Source organism: Sceloporus occidentalis, unplaced genomic scaffold, assembly GCF_023333645.1.
Source record: "Sceloporus occidentalis isolate IW3139 unplaced genomic scaffold, rSceOcc1.0.p SCAF_345, whole genome shotgun sequence".
Taxonomy (NCBI): Eukaryota; Metazoa; Chordata; class Lepidosauria; order Squamata; family Phrynosomatidae; genus Sceloporus; species Sceloporus occidentalis.
The window spans coordinates 470,001-488,198 of NW_028317325.1; the positions used below are offsets into that span (position 1 = coordinate 470,001).

Genomic DNA, 18,198 nt, shown 5'->3' on the forward strand with positions numbered 1-18,198 from the left:
GATATATATAGAGAGATATATAGACATAGATATAGATATATATATATTATAGATCTAGATAGATATAGATATAGATATATATATAGACATAGATATATATAGATACAGATAGATATACATAGATCGAGATAGATTGATATAGATTATATAGATATATAGATAGATGTATAGCTATAGATATATAGATAGATATAGATAGATATAGACATAGATATATAGACATATAGATATAGATAGATATATAGATATAGCTATAGGTAGAGAGAGATAGAGAGCTATAGAGATAGATAGCTAGCTATAGATAGAGACAGAGAGAGATAGATAGAGATGGAGAGCTAGAGATAGCTATAGAGAGAGAGAGCTATAGCTGAGCTAGAGATAGCTAGAGATAAGTAGAGATAGAGATAACTAGAGAGAGATAGCTAGATAGATAGAGAGAGAGAGATAGCTATTTAGATAACTATAGATAGCTAGAGATAGCTAGATAGATACAGAGCTAGAGAGAGAGATAGCGATAGCTATAGAGAGATAGATAGAGATAGAGATAGCTACAGAGAGATGGAGAGAGATAGAGATAGAGATAGCTATAGCTGAGCTAGAGATAGAGATATAGAGCTAGAGATAGCTACAGATATATAGAGATAGCTATAGAGAGAGAGAGAGAGATAGAAATAGATAGATATAGAGCTAGAGATAGCTAAAGAGAGATAGAGATAGCTAGCTATAGAGATATAGATAGATAGAGCTAGAGATAGAGCGAGATATAGAGATAGATAGATAGATAAATATGGGTTTCAGTGCTACTTACCGCCTCTTCTGACTGCCTCTTGTAGCTCTTCACTTTCATCTGTAGTTTATCGATGAGATCTTGCATGCGTGCCAAGTTCTTACGATCTTCTTCTGTCTGGAAGGCAGAATGAACAACTTGTAAGAAAGCAAAATTGCCTTTTTTGTATGGTGTCCTAGTGTTATATATATATATATATATATATATATATATATATATATATATATATCATTCATATCGGTAATACTTGCACATTAGACCCTCACTTATCATCAGGATGAAGCAAGCCCTTATGAGTCTCTTGAACAATGTATACAAAGCCAATACCTGGTAGGTGAGTTCCTTGATTCTTCTCTCGTATTTTCGAATTCCCTTCTGGGTTTCTGCATTTTTCTTCTGCTCGATCTCGAGTTCTCCTTCCAGCTCCCTCACCTGAAGGAATGAACAATTTTATAGAAGGAGCAAAGCCCATGCACCATGCCACTGAGAAGATGATAGAGAACCTTCAGCGTGCCAGCTGCTGTGGACTATCCCTCTTTTTGGTAGCTGAGCTTTATGGATGGATTCACAAGAAGAAGTTTGCCAAAAGGTAGCCATCACTGCTATAGTCACTAGGACCATTTTGTTACAAAAAAGCAAAGTACACAAAAATAAATCCAGAACTGGGAGGTCTTGGGATTGGGATCAATATGGTATGGCGTGTGTTGTAATTGGTTTAAAAATGTTGCATAACCTTAATAAAAAGAGTTTAAAAAAATCTGGCCCTAACATGAGATTTATTAAAGCCGAACTTGTGCTTATTTAGTATTTTGGGTATCCAGCATTTGTGGCCAGAGGAGGCCTTTCCAAAACTTACCTTAGCTTCCAATTTCTGGATCTGCTTCTTTCCTCCTTTGAGTGCTATTTGCTCGGCTTCATCCAGACGCATCTGCAGGTCTTTGATGGTCTGCTCCATGTTCTTCTTCATTCTCTCAAGGTGGGCACTGGTGTCCTGCTCTTTCTTCAGTTCTTCTGCCATCATTGCTGCCTATGACAATTAAACAAACTCACCGTTAAAAATATGTCCGCTTCTATGTAACTAGACGGCTCAGAGTCTACATATAAAGAGGTGAACATTATTTTAGGTAAAGCTGTAGAAGTCAGGTTGTACATTATTGGCACCCAGATAGTAGGCAAACCTATCCTCCGTACATCAGTGATGGCTTTCTTCGCTTTCTCTTCTGCATTGCGACATTCTTGGACGGCTTCTTCCACCTCTGTGGTGAGCTGAGAGATGTCTGCATCCAGTTTCTTTTTCTGATTTATGAGACCAGTATTCTGAAACAAGAGATACTTGTGAGATTGATACATTTTAAGTAGCATGGTTATTAAGCATTAGCAATAGACACACCGGTTGTGTTAGATTGCCATTAGCTGTATGCTAAAAAAAACCCCAAAAAACTATTTTCTTCAAGGTGATGAAGATTGTAATCGGTCACGCTGTGCATCAGACCTGCGAGTGGAGAAGGTTGACTCTCTCTGTGGCCTCCAATAGTTCCTGCTCCGCCAGTTTCCTTCCTCGCTCTGCCTGCTCCAGCGCGGCCCGTAGCTCCTCCACCTCGGCCAGCAGCAGGTTATTCCGTCTCTCGAGCGCTGCCGCCTGCTCTTTCAGGTCGTCATTGTGGCGAAGAGTATCGTCCAACTCAATCTGCAAATCCTGAAATCAAATCAATTTGCAGGTCAGTCCAGGATTGTTTTTTTTTTGGTTATCCTTTTGCCTGAACAGGAAAAGCACCTTCTGGAATTCACCAAATGAATTAAAAAAGGCAGCCTTGGACATGTGACACAAACATCAAAGATGTATTTCTAATCTTTATCATGCATGCGATCACGAGTACGATGACCGACCTTGATCTGAGACTGCAGATGACGGACCATTTTCTGGGACTCGGCAGCCTGCCGGTTCGCGTGGTTCAGCTGGATCTCCATCTCGTTCAGATCGCCTTCCATCTTCTTCTTGAGACGAATGGCTTCGTTCCTAGCTTTGGCTTCTGCGTCCAGACTCGCCTGCATGGATTCCATGGCTCTCTGGTGGTTGCGCCTTAAGTGATGCAAAAAGATATGAATACGACTCAGTACGTTCACAATGACGTGACGTTAACACGGTAACATGTATTGTTGTGTAGACACTTAGAGGCTAAGAACATACTCGTAATTTCCAAACAAAATAACTAAACATTATTGCATTGTAACAAAGTAATAGAAGCCTTTCCTTTGTTTCATTATCAGTCCTTAAAACTTTTAAGTTTTTAAAGCAACACAGCTTTTTTTTTTTACATCACTTTAAAAAAAAAAAAAATACCGAACTGTAACATAAAATAAGACCAGAAACTGATTAAGGTTTTGAGTCTTTGATCTGCCGTTAAATTCAATGTTTCTATGCAACCCGTGACTTGACTAAGAACGCGTTTGCAGACTTGGGCTCTCCTATCTCTTGTGCTCTACAGAGGAGGGAACTTCTTCCAATAAATTGGAGGATTTGCCGCTACAAGAATCAAGCATCTCACCTGAGGTTCTCGATCTCCTCATCTTTCTCTGCCAGCTTTCTGTCCACGTCGGCTTTAATCTGCGAGAGCTCTAGCTGGATTCTCAGAGTCTTACTTTCTTCGTGCTCCAGGGCACCCTAATTACAGAGATAATACATGGATGTATGTGTTGCTGAATGGGTGTCAGTGCGAGGCATTGTAGCTTTGTACATCTCTGTCGGCCTCTGGAGTTCATAAACAGTCCATACAAGACTCACCTCGGCCTCCTCCAGAGCTGCCTGGATGTCGCTCTTTTCACTCTCCAGGGTCTTCTTGACCTTTTCCAGCTCGTGAATCATTTTGCCATTAGTACTGATTTGATCGGTAAGATCGGCAATTTCCTCTAAAAGTTAAAGAATGTTCATTGATTGATGACATCAATAAAAAGGGGCAGCCATCCAGATAATCATTAATCTGATATAGAGGGGGTCTGGAGAACGACGGAGCCTTTCCATGGACACAAAAAATCTCCAGTATTACTTCTATTCAGTAGGATATATCAGGTAACACTCCTAACACCCCATACCACACGACACATTGCATCTGTCTTTAAAATTTGTTTATAAATGATTTGAATATTATACTTGTCCACAGTCTTAAAGCATATATATTTTGTGCCAAAACCACTGATGTGAGACCTGGAATAAATCTAAGGCAAGCTAGGCTCCTCCAGACCTGGGAAAATCGCCAGACCCTGCCTTGGTCCACATCAGGCACCGGTACCACATTCTGGGCCCTCTGACACCTTAATCTGTTTGTGGGATTCTTCCCTTTGTTCTAGTTACCTTGTAAGTTTTTGTTTTCCCGTTTCATTGTCTCTAAGTTATCCAGAGATTCCTCGTAAGCGTTCTTCAGTTTGAATAACTCCGTGCTAAGGCTACGGGACTCCTTTTGCGAGGCTTCCAGCTCTGCCTGAGTCTCCTCGTACTTTTGCTTCCATTCTGCAAGGATCCGGTCGAAGTTCCTTTGCTTCTTGTCCAGCGCAGCAGCAGCCGAGTTGGCTCTTTCCAGGTCAATAACCAGATCCTCAATCTCGGTCTGCAGTCGGTGCTTGGTCTTCTCCAGAGAGGAACATTTGGCATTGGCAGCTTCCACGGCCTCTTCCGCATCCTGAAGCCGAGCTGCCAGCTTCTTCCTGGACAAAAGTGCACAAACAATGAAACAACATGGTACCTGATAAACATAGACTATAGAAAACCAGAACATTACATTAAACTGTGACTTTGGATGGAGTTACTGGCCAACAATGTCAATCGTTAGAGCCCAACATACGTACTTGGCATCTTCCAGCTCTTCGGTCCTCTGAATGGCATCGGTCTCATATTTGTTCCTCCACTGAGCCACCTCGGCATTTGCTTTGGACAGAGATCTTTGCAACTCTGCTTTGGCTTCCTGTTCTTCTTCGTACTGCTCCCTCATGAGGTCGCAGTCATGGCGGGAGGCTTGTAACGCATGGGCCAATGCATTTTTTGACTGCAAAAAATATACAAATGTATACATTCATGTAACGTTCACACACGGCTTCATCAGATCCTATTTGACCGGTCCTTCTTGGTAAGCAATCATTAATTCAATGTATCATTGTTCATTACCTTGGTCTCTTCTTCAAGCTGTCTCTTTAGTTCTTCAATAGTCTGGGTAAAGGATGCTTTGCCTCGACTCAGCTGGTTCACAAGCGATTCCTTTTCCTCCAAGAGTCGCGATAATTCTCCTAAGCAGCCCCAAGAATAAATATACATTTCAGTGGTCGTGAGCTAAACCAGGACAGTAGGCATCATACAAATGTACTACATCCCAAGGGTCAGAATGCTTTAATAATGATGCCAATTTTATGTATGTAAGGTTACAGGGCTGTTACAAAAACTTGCTTAACTTATGTATGTGTTTTAGATATCTTCTATTATATGTATTTTTTATTATATATAAATAAAATGCTAAACGGTCCCCTCTCCTCTCACCGTTCTCAGTCTGGAGTCTCGCTCGGTGGAGTGAAAGATCCACAAGCTGACGCTGTAGTTCATCCACCTTGCTCTTTGCTTCACTCAGTTGATCTTCATACGTGCGGCAAAGTTTTTCTGCATTACCCTATAGTGCAAATAATACCGTTTTAATTTAAAGATATATCATCTGATTTCAGTCCTGGCACCGCAGTAAAATGGCATCTAGATTTACCAGGTAGCTTTACAGATTCTACGCCACAAAAAGTCTACTTCTAATCCTCATCATCACTTAATGCCTAAAAGCATCTGATTACCCATAATCACAGGATAAAAGGCTTTCAGACACATTTAAGGAGCAGACTTACCTTATTTTTCAATAGTTGTTCAATATTGGAAGAGAAGTCATCAAGTTCCATCTTTAATTCGCTCTTCTCTTTCTCCAGCTTCTGCTTGACCCGCTGAAGGCTGTCGATCTGCTCTCCGAGCTCGGCCACCGTATCGGCGTGCTTTTTGCGGAGGGCGGCAGCGGTGGCTTCGTGGTGCAGGGTGGCCTCTTCCAGGTCCCTGCGCATCTTCAAGAACTCTGCCTCGCGTTTCTTGTTCATCTCGATCTGCACGGAGGTGGCACCGCCAGCCTCTTCCAGCCTCTCGCTCAGCTCCTCCAACTCCTTTGATACTTCAGAGCGTTGCTTCTCCACCTTGGCGCGGGTAGCTCGCTCAGCCTCCAGCTCTTCTTCTAGTTCTTCAATACGTGCCTGAGGAAATACAGAAGACGCAATCAATATAGATTGTATTCTGCATCCAGAGCGTTCATTTTCCTTTCTACGATTAAAGCACAAGTCATCATCACATCGGAACTGTTGGTTTTATGAGAGGTGATGAGAGGAAACCCCTATTTCTTATAGCCCAAGAAAGCTTGTTCCATAACATGATTAATAATGTATTACAATGTATCAAACTGCATCTTCAAACTTCTTTTTCAAATGTTAAGATAAACAAAATATTTTTTAAATACTTACACTAAATAAACATGTGGCCGGTGAAATTAATCACAGATAAATACAAGGTTAAGCATTTGTGGAAAAAAAACGGTTTTGAAAATAAATATTTAATTCAATTACGTAATGTGGATTATTATTCTTCTGGGAATGATGACATGTACTCTGAATTCGCTGGAATACACTGCACAGCCCAAAAATTATGTAAGAAGGGCTACATACTAACGAGAAAAACAAAGTTACTTGTGTATGTAACATAGAAGGATGTCGTTCCCAGTACGGGATTTACTGTCTAGGTGAGGAAGGTATTCGAGACACCCAGAACACACCTGAGTTGGTGGATCTATACTTCTGTTGCTATAAAATTCCAACTATTAATAAGTTGGAAACGCCATGGGGTTATACTGAGGTACAAAATATCTTTCCTTAATTGCAAAAAGTAGATCGGATATATCCATAACGTGTACAAAAAATCCACATCCATACTTTGGGATATCAGGTCTTCATAAAAAGGTATATTTTTTTATCGGGTGTTACACATCAAAGTATACCATTGGGATCTCCCTTGAGTCCCTACCATCTGTAGGAGCGCAATGACCGCGATCATGACTTTATCACATATGACGGGCGATGGACGTTAACGGCGCAGTACCTGCAGCTCCTTAATCTTCTTTTGGAGCTGCGCACACATCATCTGTTCATCTTCAATCCTCGAGTTCAGTTGGCTCATCTCAAAATCCTTCCTGTAAAGAACAAAAAAAAAAAAGTTTACTAAGCAAGTCAAACCCATTACCCAAGGGTAATACATTACATTCATTCCAATTAGTTATCAGCTTGGCTTATTTGTCATTCAAAATCATATTTGGGCTTACAGTTAAAATATATTCCTTTTACTGGACAATCAAACACACAAGAAGAACAATTCAATTATTACACAATTGGAAATGGTAAGAATTAGGTGGACCTGTGTTGCTAGTGGATAAAGAGCCCAATTGCATGAATACAGATAGGTTAATAATGTTTTTTGGCCTTCATTCAGTTTTTCAGTACTCACTTCTTCAGTTTTTCATCTAATTGTTGCTTGTCGTTCTCAAGATCCATAACAGACTCCTGGGTAAGTTTGAGATCACCTTCCAGCTTACGTTTTGCTCGCTCCAGGTCCATCCTCAGCTTTTTCTCCTGCTCCAAGGATCCTTCAAGCTGTAGCCAAGCAGTAAAATGTGTTGGGGGGGTTGCAATAACACCAGATAATGGCAAAACTTCCCTATACTAAGACGTGGATACAATACTTGTTTATAGATTAAAATATCAGTAATATAAGTATTATTATAATTCACATAATTTCTATTGTCATTCCAAAACGGGAATTAAACCACATTGGTTAAACTATAAATACATGTCTTAGTAGAACATTTGGGCGGATTACTCCACTGGTCTCACTCAACTCGCCTTCATGGTCATTTACAATAACACTCATCTCGAAGTGGCTACAATATGTCATGTGATCTATGCTAACGGCACTATTTTCATTAAAGTGGTCAGTCCAACACAGAAACCACAATGGATTTCTCACCCAAGATGGAACACATGGCACTAGGATACCATAGAGATTTGGATGGGTTCTCACATGATTCTGGTGTCCGAATTTTACTAGGGACATTTATATATATATATATTAACTCACATCGTCCACTTGCTGCTCTAGTTTAGCTTTGGCTTTGGTAAGCGTGTTGACTTTGTCCTCTTCAGCTTGCAGGTCATCCAAAGCTTGCTGGTGAGCTTCCTGCAGGGCCTTCTTCTCTTTGGTCAGCCTGGCAATAATCTCGTCTAGTGCAGCCATCTCCTCTACAAGGTTTTTCACCTGAACAGGAAGCAAAATCAACACGAAAAACAGTGATATTTCCCACAATTTCCACAAACAAACCACGACAAACAGGATAATACTAAATTATTTCACCTGCATTGCCACAGCCACAGCTACTGACCTTGTTTTCCGTTGCATGCTTCTCCTTCTCTACTTTGGCCAGAGTGATCTCCAGGTCATCGATATCCTTCTTCAGCTCGGCACACTCATCCTCCAACTTACGCTTCTTGGAAGTCAAGTCAGAATTCATTTCCTCCTCGTCCTCCACTCTTTCCGCCAGCTCTTTGAGTTTGGCCTCCAGCTGAATCTTGGTTTTGATCAGCAAATCACAACGTTCTTCGGCATCCGCAAGATTGTCTTGTTCCTATAAGATCACCAATTGGTTACGAGACCTGAACGCACATTTAATATGCATATTTATGTATTGGAAATGGTTAACACTAGCGTGTGTGGACTGAATGAAGCTTCCAAATTGTCTAATATTTAACTAATTATTAGAGTTCTGATATTTGTCTGTCAGATAATATACTGAAGCTACTCCAATGGTCCGTTTATAGGAAACTGACACTTTTGCCCTATTGGTGATCTGACCCTGGGTTCCCTAACAGGTTCTTTAAGCTGCTTCTGAGCCAACATTTCTAGGAGATTCTTCTAGACATAAGCGACTTACAGCTTGAAGCTGCAGGCCAAGGTCGTTCTTCTCTTGGATCAAAGTGACCTGCTTCTCTTCTAGTTCTTTCCTCTTGGCTTCAGATTTTTCCAAAGCCTCCTTTAACTTCAAGAACTCTTCTTTCATGTTGGCCATTTCCTTCTCGGTCTGTGCAGACTTCAACAGCGGCTTGATTTTGAAGAAGAGCTTCATCCACGACCAGTTCTTGACAGCATTAAAAGCTCGGATGTTCCACTGGATGACCAAAAGGGAATCCCTGGATTGAAAGAAAATGAACTCCTCATAACCAATATAGCCAAGGATGGCTATATTGGTTATGAGACTTGACTTGATGGTGGTCATCAAGTCTTCACTATATACAGTTTTAGAACATCTGTGCATACTGTGGACACAATTCCAGTAGTCATCTATGGGTCATTATGGGTCCAGGAAATAAAACATACCTCCTTGCAATTATTTTCTGATACTCGATCCTCATCAGTCTCCCTCGGCTTCTGGCCTGCAGCATGGTGATAATCTTGGCCAGACGTTCATCTCGCATTTCTTCCAACTGACCAAGCAGCCCAGCCTTAAAAAAGACCTAAGACAGGAAGATCTTCCAGTTACCATCCCAGCGCATCCCACATCACCAATACGTATCGAAATAAACCATCTCTACCTTAGTGTGTCCAAATTTGTACTGCGTGTGGTCAATGTCCAACGTGCCCAGCAATTTCTCAGTTGCTTTCCTGCTATCAACAAACTTATCATCTGGGATTGAATTTGGGTTTAAGATTCGATACCTGGAGAAAAAAAAAAAAGGGATGCAACGCATTTAGAACACGATCTAAACTTCTGTGAATAGGACTAAAATCGGAAAACCTCTCACCGTTGTTTGAACTCGGCGTACAGAAGCCTGTTGGGATATCCTTTTCTGCAAATTCTTATACCTTCTAGGACGCCATTACATCTCAGTTGGTGAAGGACCATGAATGGATCCATAGCACCTGGTTAAACAAAACACCTTCAAACATTTTATCTTCCACCATATTAGGGACATTGTCAGATCTTCCCACATTTTGATAAAGAAAGGTGTAACGTGAATGAATGAATGAATGAATGAGCTCTTACCCGGTGTTTTGGTCTCATTCGGGATTAAGCATCTCACAAAGTGGGGCTGCGTGGATTTGAGGTTGGTCATCAGCTTATTCAGATTTTCCTGCATGACAACCGAATATATATATATATCATAAGATGGTTAGCATCGTATTTTAAACGATACAACGAAATGCGTTATCAGACGCTATACCTGAAATGAAACGGTTAATGGCAGCTTAAGCAGTAAAATGTGCTAGACATTTATTAAAGTATTTCAATATAAAAACTATGAACATACTAGAATTTAAAGACAATGAATAAATCAGGATTTGTTACAACAAACAATGCAGGGCAGCAGTGAGTTAAACGCAGACCTGCAATGTACATCAAAGAGACCACCTACCATTGTAATAAACCTAACATACCTAAACATTTTAAATAAGGAATAAAAAAATCAGTCGCATTGTCCAAATATAAAAATACAGAGCAAGAAAGTTGTTTCTTTTAAATGCTTTGTTTATTCATCCTAATATTTGATTGTATTGTGGTTATTTATGGCATTTTCATAATTATACATTATTAATCTAAATTATGCCAATAAATAGATTATCTTCTAAGCATCACAAAAAAACAAACATTTTAACAACCTAAAGCCAGTTGATATTTTACCAGTCACATTGTGAACAAAATCTTACCACCGGCCCCATCCCACATTGGTTGACATTGAGTTTGTTTTGTGGAGTAGAGAGGGAAGAAGTACAGACTTAAAGTGATGTTCATATACTGGATTCAATTAAACATCACTGCAAGTCTTAACGCCCTCACTCTCACAAGCAGAGGCACGCTTTCATATATATACACTGATTTTTTTAAGGTGATTTCCATGGTTTTAAAGAATACTTAATGTCGAAGGCACTGCGGGGTTATTATGGTAAGAGGTATCCCTTCTGTCTGTTACCTTGTGAAGCTGAGATACAGTCTGGAATGAAGCCGCCTTCTTGCGTTTTTCTTTCACTCCAGTTTTGTGTTCGTCTGTAAAGAAAGAGCAAGATCATCGTCTGGAGAAAACATTCCTTCTACTGGACTTCATCACCACTTCTTCTCCTCCACGGGTCACTGCTACTGATCATCATCCATTGGTACCGTGTGAGCGAGGGGTTCATTAGATGCAATATATATATATATTGCACACATCGTGTGTGTGTGTGTATATATATATATATATATATATATATATATATATATATATATATATATATATATATATATATATATATATATATATATACACACATACACATACACATACACACACACACACACACACACCAGGTCTTCAATATGTTTTTATATACTTAGTTTTTACATGTTTTAATTACCCTATTATACATCTTTCACGGAATTATTTTGTTCACTTGTTTTAATTTATGCTATATATATATATATATATATATATATATATATATCTTACATATTGTTATGTTTTTTTTATATATGACTATTGCTATTAATATTTATAGATCATTTTTTTAGTAGTTTAGTTTACTTTAGCTCAACTCCCTTTATTTTCAGAGAGTTTTCATTCTACATTACATTGTTATTTATTTATTCGTTCACAACGAATGAAAAAGTACTATCGAAACAAATCGACATGGATACTTTCCTGCTGTTCACTTATGGAAGTTTATGAAGGGTGAAATATTGCTAAACACATGGCGATAGAAACTATTTCACCGATAACTGATGGTGTACCTTTCTAGTGTAGAGAAAGGCAACATCAATCTTTGCTGAAGTAACTGAACGACGACTCCTACGATGCATCATTCCTTGGTGAATGAATGAACCAATATATGAAGGACAGGTTACCTGAGTAGGACCCGACGTATTTTTCATACAGACTGGCCAGCAGTTTGTTTGAAGACTTCTGGAAGACGGTTACCACGGTCTCATTCAGCGGGTCTTTGTTTTTGTCTAACCATCCCATAATGTTATAAGGTACCTGTCAAAAGATTGTAAGATCACATTGTAATAAGGAGGTAATGATGTCCATGAACGCAGCATGGGTCAGGTATGATGTAAGTGAATGACTATGACTGCTTACACCATGACAACTTCATTTTGAAATCTATAGAGTTTAACTACCATGTTCACCTATAATCATGAGGGTGATAGGGGGTTATAAGAGAAAACCTACCACTCCGGCATAATGGACCAGTTCAAAGTGAGGCTCGTATCGGCGTTTCTTATCCACTTTTGGCTTCTGGAAGTTGGGAGACTTTCCAAGGTGATTATCATAAAGCTTTGCTTTGAAGGACATGTCTGAAGCCTTTGGGAACATACATTCTTCTTCCAGGATGGAAAGGATGCCTAACGGCTGGAGATAACATTTTAAGATCAGTCCAAGCAGAGATCCATGCCCTATATTACGGTTATTGGCATTATTGCTTTCCTAAGTAAAGTGCAGGAAAACCAGAGCCCATGACACATCTCTCTATCACGCTTACAGTTCTCGCCAACAAACGATTGCTTTTGGGTGTATGGAAAACACCGGAAAGAATAGACACTGATGATGTCACCGAAAGCCATACCTTTTCTATGAGGTCAATGCAGGCCTGGAGATCCAGGCCAAAGTCGATAAACACCCACTCAATGCCCTCTTTCTTGTACTCTTCTTGTTCCAGGACAAACATGTGATGGTTGAAGAACTGTTGCAGTTTCTCGTTGGTGAAGTTGATGCAGAGCTGCTCAAAGCTGTTGTACTGGAGAGGAGAGAACAGAAGAGGAGGTCATAACCACACAAGCGAATCACAGGAGCAACAACTGGAAAATATATATTTAAAAAAACGTCTAAAACAGGTTTTATAATGAAATTGCCAGCAAATCATGTGCAGCATCGTTTATGCATGTTATGTTTATTAAAGCTTTTGTTCCAATTGTTACAATTATTTTAATGCGGAAAAAAACCTTAGCACATCTGTCATTTTATCCTTTCATCTGAAAGTTTAATCACGTGGATCAGTTTCATCAGTGCCTGCCTTTGTGTCACATGACAATTAAGTATTCCTGGCACAAATTATGAAAAACAGAAAAATGTACATGATTCTGGGAAGTATTATGTTTCTAATACTGCATTTAGATACGTCAACACAGAGTAGGTGGAACAGCAGCTTTAACTTAGTGCTAGAGTAATATGTATTCCGATCAAAATGAGATGCTTTGTGATTTGAAACATTTTTTTTTTGGTTCTTGCTACATTTTTCACAATAAAGTTGATTTTGTCCTCATATTTCATTCAATAAAGACGTTCGTTGTTTTGTGTTTATGTGGATTCGCGATATATCGCTCAACCAGACGTTACCTCGAATATTTCGAAGCCGGCGATGTCCAGGACTCCTATGAAGAACTGCCTGGCCAGCTTGGTGTCCAGCGTCCTGTTAATTCGACTGACAAGCCACTTGAACATGCGATCATACGTAGCTTTGGCCAGGGCACCGACAGCAAACACCACCTAGATAAAAAAAAATGTTGGTAGGTGAGATACGAGACACAAAAAGGCAGGTTTCGGGTAACATGATGAGTCTCGGCGTCACCCGGCATCGGATCCGCAGTAACATTTACTCTCAGCCAGCTTTGCAACTGAACCTACGGAGGTCCTTGGTAATAAAGTTTCATTACACTAGACTATAGTAAATAGACCCCACTTGGGACAATGCAACTAAACTGCTCACACGCATGTGAACGGGGGGATCCTGACACGCATTCTGGTTGCCCTTGACATGATCTAAAGTGTAGCTTCCATTACGACAGCAAAGACTTGGGGCTTACTCAATAGATGCACCTGCTTAGAGACATAAAACAAGACACTGAAAGGTCTCACCTGCTCTACATTTTGCCCTTTGGTCACATATTCGTTCCCAACCTTCACCCTGGGATGGAGTAAACCTTTAATGAGATCGGCTGAACTGATTCCCATTAGATAGGCCGCCTTGTCAGCGCCTGCAAACAGAAACATAGAATATGACGGCAGGTATGGACCATTCGGTCCGTCTGGTTTGCCCATTTCTCCCGATGTAGAAAATCAGTTCTCGATAACGTGTATAGATTTTTTTTTCCCATCTGGCAACAAATGTATCTGCGTTACAGTTCAATCTCATACATCACGTAGCTCATGCTGTAGCCCATGATACTATTTAAATATTGTGGCCAACCGCACTTCCGGCTGTACCGATACGGCTTTCACCGTAACATGCGCTCACTTTCAGTGCCGTCGGCTTCAGCCTGCTCCTCTCTCTGCTTCTGCTTGAACTTCATGTTCCCGAAATGCATGACGGCGCCGACTATTTTATAGCTGGCCGTCTTCTCCTCCTGACTGAAGCCTAGGATGTCCATGGCATGCTGGCCAAGAAAAAGACATATCATTACACCAAGCTGTATATATATATATATATATACATACATATACACACACACATATTTGCATTTTGAGATGTGCTGTTAATAATAATAATTATAAAATTATTATTATTATTATTATTGTGGTTATTATTATTTTTGGCACTTCAAGGAAGGGTGTAGACTATACAGACATCTATGGCCTATTATTGCATTTTTTATTTAATACACCCTTAGGAAAAAACCATCTCTGGCACTTTTCTGTCTGATTGGATGATTTTATAATCTGTACGATGCCAGGGTAAGCCAAGATAAGCAGTTGACAAGAAGTCAATATGGCAGTGCACATAACGTAGTTTTAGAAACCGATAAAACCAATTAGAGTAGGTGGATTAGCACCTTTAAATTAGTACGAGAACGACATGTTTTGCTTTTTTATGTTGCTCTATACTTTGGGTAACTTATTTTCATTTTTTGAGCACAATGATCCTTTCTTCATACTTTGTACATAGATCATGGATACGCTACAGAATGCAGCTTCCCCGGTCCCATCTAGATATTTATTATATTAAGTTTAAAACATCTTCTCTCTATTACCACCAAACATCAGTTTACTGCTCTACACAAACCGACCGCTTTAAGCAAACACGTCGGCCCGGACAGATCTGTGTAGCGGTCAGGAGCCAGACTGTCGAACCTGGGAGCCGATATTGATGTTTTTAGTTCACCAATTAATATGAGACAGATCTAAAAAAAAAACCAAAAAACTCCTGGCTCTTGGGATTTGTCAAACCCTAAAGCACTGGAGCACAACTGGAATAAAGGCCTGTCCTAGACATGGTGGAAAGTTCTTTTTTTTAACCCCTTAAGGACAATGGGCGCTCCCTAAACCCATTGAAAACAATGCATTTTGAGCTCGTACATATACAGGCTTTGTCATTAAGGGGTTAATACAAACAATACCAGGCACCCGATCAGAGCACACGGTTTAAGACAATAGTGTTATATTTTTTGCAGCCTGATCTGGGTATGTACAGTTTGAAAATGCTCTTTATTTTTTACCGAATACATACATCGGTGGCCATGAGCTCTTCCCCATCATCCAGGTTGTCTACTGTTGTCACACCTTGCGAACAGAAGTGGTAGTCGTACGGATTGGTGGAGAGTAGAAGCATGTCTGTAGGAGAACATCCAAATTAGATGGGGTCTGATTCATAAAGCCTTGGCATAATACAACAGAGATTAATAATGAAGCTCGCAACATGAGGAAACATTGAGAAAACCTTCTGATAAAGGTCCAAGACACTTAAAAGCTCATTGCATTCTACTACAGTAGGTCTATGGATCATAAAAATAGTATGCCAGAAAAAATGGATGAAAGGGAAAAGGTCCAACAACCCAAGAACTATGGCGAAACAAGACAAGTCAAACAAAAAAAAAAAAAACTTAATCCCCAAACGACAGCAGAAATAACTTTTAGGGACATAACAGGATTATAAGGACCTGATCAGACGGAGTAAACATGGAGCCAAAACGTTGGCTTTTTTATTAAGATGCTGGAGCCACAACATAGCCAAAGTATGTCCGCCATGTCTAGCAGCCCCTAGCCTGCCGGCTATCACCTTCTCACCTTGGAGTTCAGGCTTCTTCCCAGACAGAATCTGGTAGTATATGTGGTAGCTCCTCTCCCCGGGCTGCTGGAAAATCACTCTTGATTTTTCCAGAAGATCTGAGAAAGGAAATTAAATATAAATCTATTCCATGACAAATTAAGTAGCCAATTTTACCCCAAAGTCTAACGTATAAAACACGGTATTGGAAACGTTCGGCTTGGTCAATGAGCAGCTGTAGGGGATACTGTTGGTTTTATTACAAAATTATAGTAATGTTAGCTTAAAAAATATATATTTTAGGGTAAGGTGAATGGTCTTTTAACTTAATTCTATAAAACAGGACTATATTTCCCCAGGTAGATTGTGTGGCCTACTCACAGATGTCAATGTCTGCAGAAGACAGCTTTCCAGTTGTTCCAAAATGTATTCGGATGAACTTTCCCTACGAAATAAAATCATAATATTAGGGTTAGTCGAGAACTAAAAACACGAGGCTGGTGCTTAAACAGCAGAGAGTTCCGTCTGATTTTAACTCCTAATTACAGGATTTGTAAGCATACAGGGGTTGGATGGGGATAAAAGTACAGACAAACGGACGCGGTCCACGCAACACGCAGTAGATGGAAAATGTACTTACGAAACGCGAGGAGTTATCATTTCGGAGGGTCTTAGCGTTGCCGAAGGACTCCATTGCTGGATTTGCTTCAATGATTTGATCTTCTAGGGTTCCCTACAAGCGATTGAAACGTTAGGTGTTACATTTTATCTACATGGAATACATCTATATCCATCGATATATTTGTGTCCTATCGTCTCAGCTAATTCACTAGACCCCAGTTTGGTGAATAACAGAGAGGTGGGAATCTCAGATCACAGATGTCACCGTGTGGATTATCAAGGGCAACAATCAGCGAGCATCTCCTGCCTCAAGGTGGGCGATGTTGCACTTCTTGCATTAGAGGCTCTTTGGGGTTTGCTCTTTAAAATCCCCTCTTTATTGAATAGACCCTAGAGATTTTGGTGTCAGGATATCAATGTCTGAGTGGTTCGTGACTGTTGTATTTGGGGCCGGGCTGTTAATATAAGTCACACAATAGTACGTGTGATATTTCCGGTGAGTTCAGCATGTATGCCGGTGCTTAATGAACATCAACACTGGTGGATCGGGTGCTGTCAGGAAAAGAATCATACCTGGGAACTCTTTGGGTTTCCCCAATCTCAGGGTGAAGGGGATATCCCTGCTTGAATGCAGGTGTATAATGACAAGTTAAGGTTTCCGGCGTTGGAGCCATTTGGCGAATCACTACATAGGATTTTTTTTCACAACTGGCTGTTAAAGGGTTAATATTTTAAGAGCCTGGGGACCAGCTCATTTAGAAAGTACCCAGGTACAATAAGTACTACGGGTCACGAAGAACCCTGTCTGTAATAATTCTACCGACTTCAGGTGACTTACCCCAGTCTTTGTAGCCGGACCTTGCTGAAAACAGAGGGACAAAAAATGATTTAGCAACTTTTTTTTTTTTTTTTTTTTTTTTTAACAATGAAAAAGTAAGTTTAGTTTTTTTTTGTTTTTTTTTACAAAGCTCAAAAAGCTGAAATGTTTAACAATTTACAGGAATTAAACGACAAATTGCAATTTATTTTTTTTAAACCGCCACTAAAAAAGGAAGCGTTAAAAGGAACATATGCTATTAAATGATATAAAAAGCAGGAATTGGAGAGTATATTTGTAAAACAAATAGGTAAAATATTTAAACATAAGGATAGCATGAAGTACACAGAATAAAACAATATAGGAAAAACAAATGAAAAAGATTGAATTCGCAAAATGGAAAAATGTAAGCGTTACATGGAAGGAGCGAAGCGGATGGCAGAAAAGGAAACTCAGAAGAAAATAGGAATTTCAACCAAAAACAAACAGGCATTTTTTTTTACAAAGGAAAAGAACGTTTTTTTAGTGTCACCAGGAAAAAAAAAAAAAAAAAAGGTTCTAAAAAGCGGGTGTACAACACAGTCAAAAAGGTTTGCTGCAAATTAATAAAAAACAAGAGAAAAACAAGAAAAACAAGAAAAACAATGTAGTAGCTTGAGAAAAAAACACAAAAGGTCACAATATGGAAAGATGGAAGTTGCAGAATAGAAAAACAAGGAAGAGAGATGTGTTGATGGATGAAAAGAAAAAAATGCCAGAAAAAGCAATTCGTTAATATTTGAATAAAAAAAAAAGCAAAAGTGTATTAAAGGAAATGATTGAATCCTAATCTGACGGATTATAAAAATATACATTTGT

General features: G+C 39.6%; 1 protein-coding gene across 1 annotated transcript in view; it reads right to left on the bottom strand.

Moving 5' to 3' along the window:
- The window catches only part of LOC149274173 (myosin-7-like), a 47,577-nt gene extending 33,351 nt beyond the window's left edge, over window positions 1-14,226 (bottom strand). The window contains exons 1-29 of the mRNA XM_089505765.1: window positions 14,157-14,226; window positions 13,778-13,896; window positions 13,259-13,408; window positions 12,489-12,659; window positions 12,095-12,274; window positions 11,767-11,899; window positions 10,859-10,932; window positions 9,934-10,021; window positions 9,692-9,809; window positions 9,482-9,605; window positions 9,267-9,403; window positions 8,824-9,079; window positions 8,275-8,517; window positions 7,974-8,150; window positions 7,344-7,489; window positions 6,942-7,032; window positions 5,657-6,046; window positions 5,310-5,436; window positions 4,944-5,062; window positions 4,628-4,824; window positions 4,137-4,486; window positions 3,570-3,694; window positions 3,334-3,449; window positions 2,675-2,867; window positions 2,280-2,483; window positions 1,979-2,104; window positions 1,644-1,814; window positions 1,115-1,219; window positions 809-904 (exon numbers count right to left, since the gene is read on the bottom strand). Coding sequence (XP_089361891.1) covers window positions 809-904; window positions 1,115-1,219; window positions 1,644-1,814; window positions 1,979-2,104; window positions 2,280-2,483; window positions 2,675-2,867; window positions 3,334-3,449; window positions 3,570-3,694; window positions 4,137-4,486; window positions 4,628-4,824; window positions 4,944-5,062; window positions 5,310-5,436; window positions 5,657-6,046; window positions 6,942-7,032; window positions 7,344-7,489; window positions 7,974-8,150; window positions 8,275-8,517; window positions 8,824-9,079; window positions 9,267-9,403; window positions 9,482-9,605; window positions 9,692-9,809; window positions 9,934-10,021; window positions 10,859-10,932; window positions 11,767-11,899; window positions 12,095-12,274; window positions 12,489-12,659; window positions 13,259-13,408; window positions 13,778-13,896; window positions 14,157-14,226 — 4,596 coding nt within the window. The remainder of the gene's footprint in view (window positions 1-808; window positions 905-1,114; window positions 1,220-1,643; window positions 1,815-1,978; window positions 2,105-2,279; window positions 2,484-2,674; window positions 2,868-3,333; window positions 3,450-3,569; window positions 3,695-4,136; window positions 4,487-4,627; window positions 4,825-4,943; window positions 5,063-5,309; window positions 5,437-5,656; window positions 6,047-6,941; window positions 7,033-7,343; window positions 7,490-7,973; window positions 8,151-8,274; window positions 8,518-8,823; window positions 9,080-9,266; window positions 9,404-9,481; window positions 9,606-9,691; window positions 9,810-9,933; window positions 10,022-10,858; window positions 10,933-11,766; window positions 11,900-12,094; window positions 12,275-12,488; window positions 12,660-13,258; window positions 13,409-13,777; window positions 13,897-14,156) is intronic.
- Between the last annotated feature and the right edge of the window lie 3,972 nt (window positions 14,227-18,198).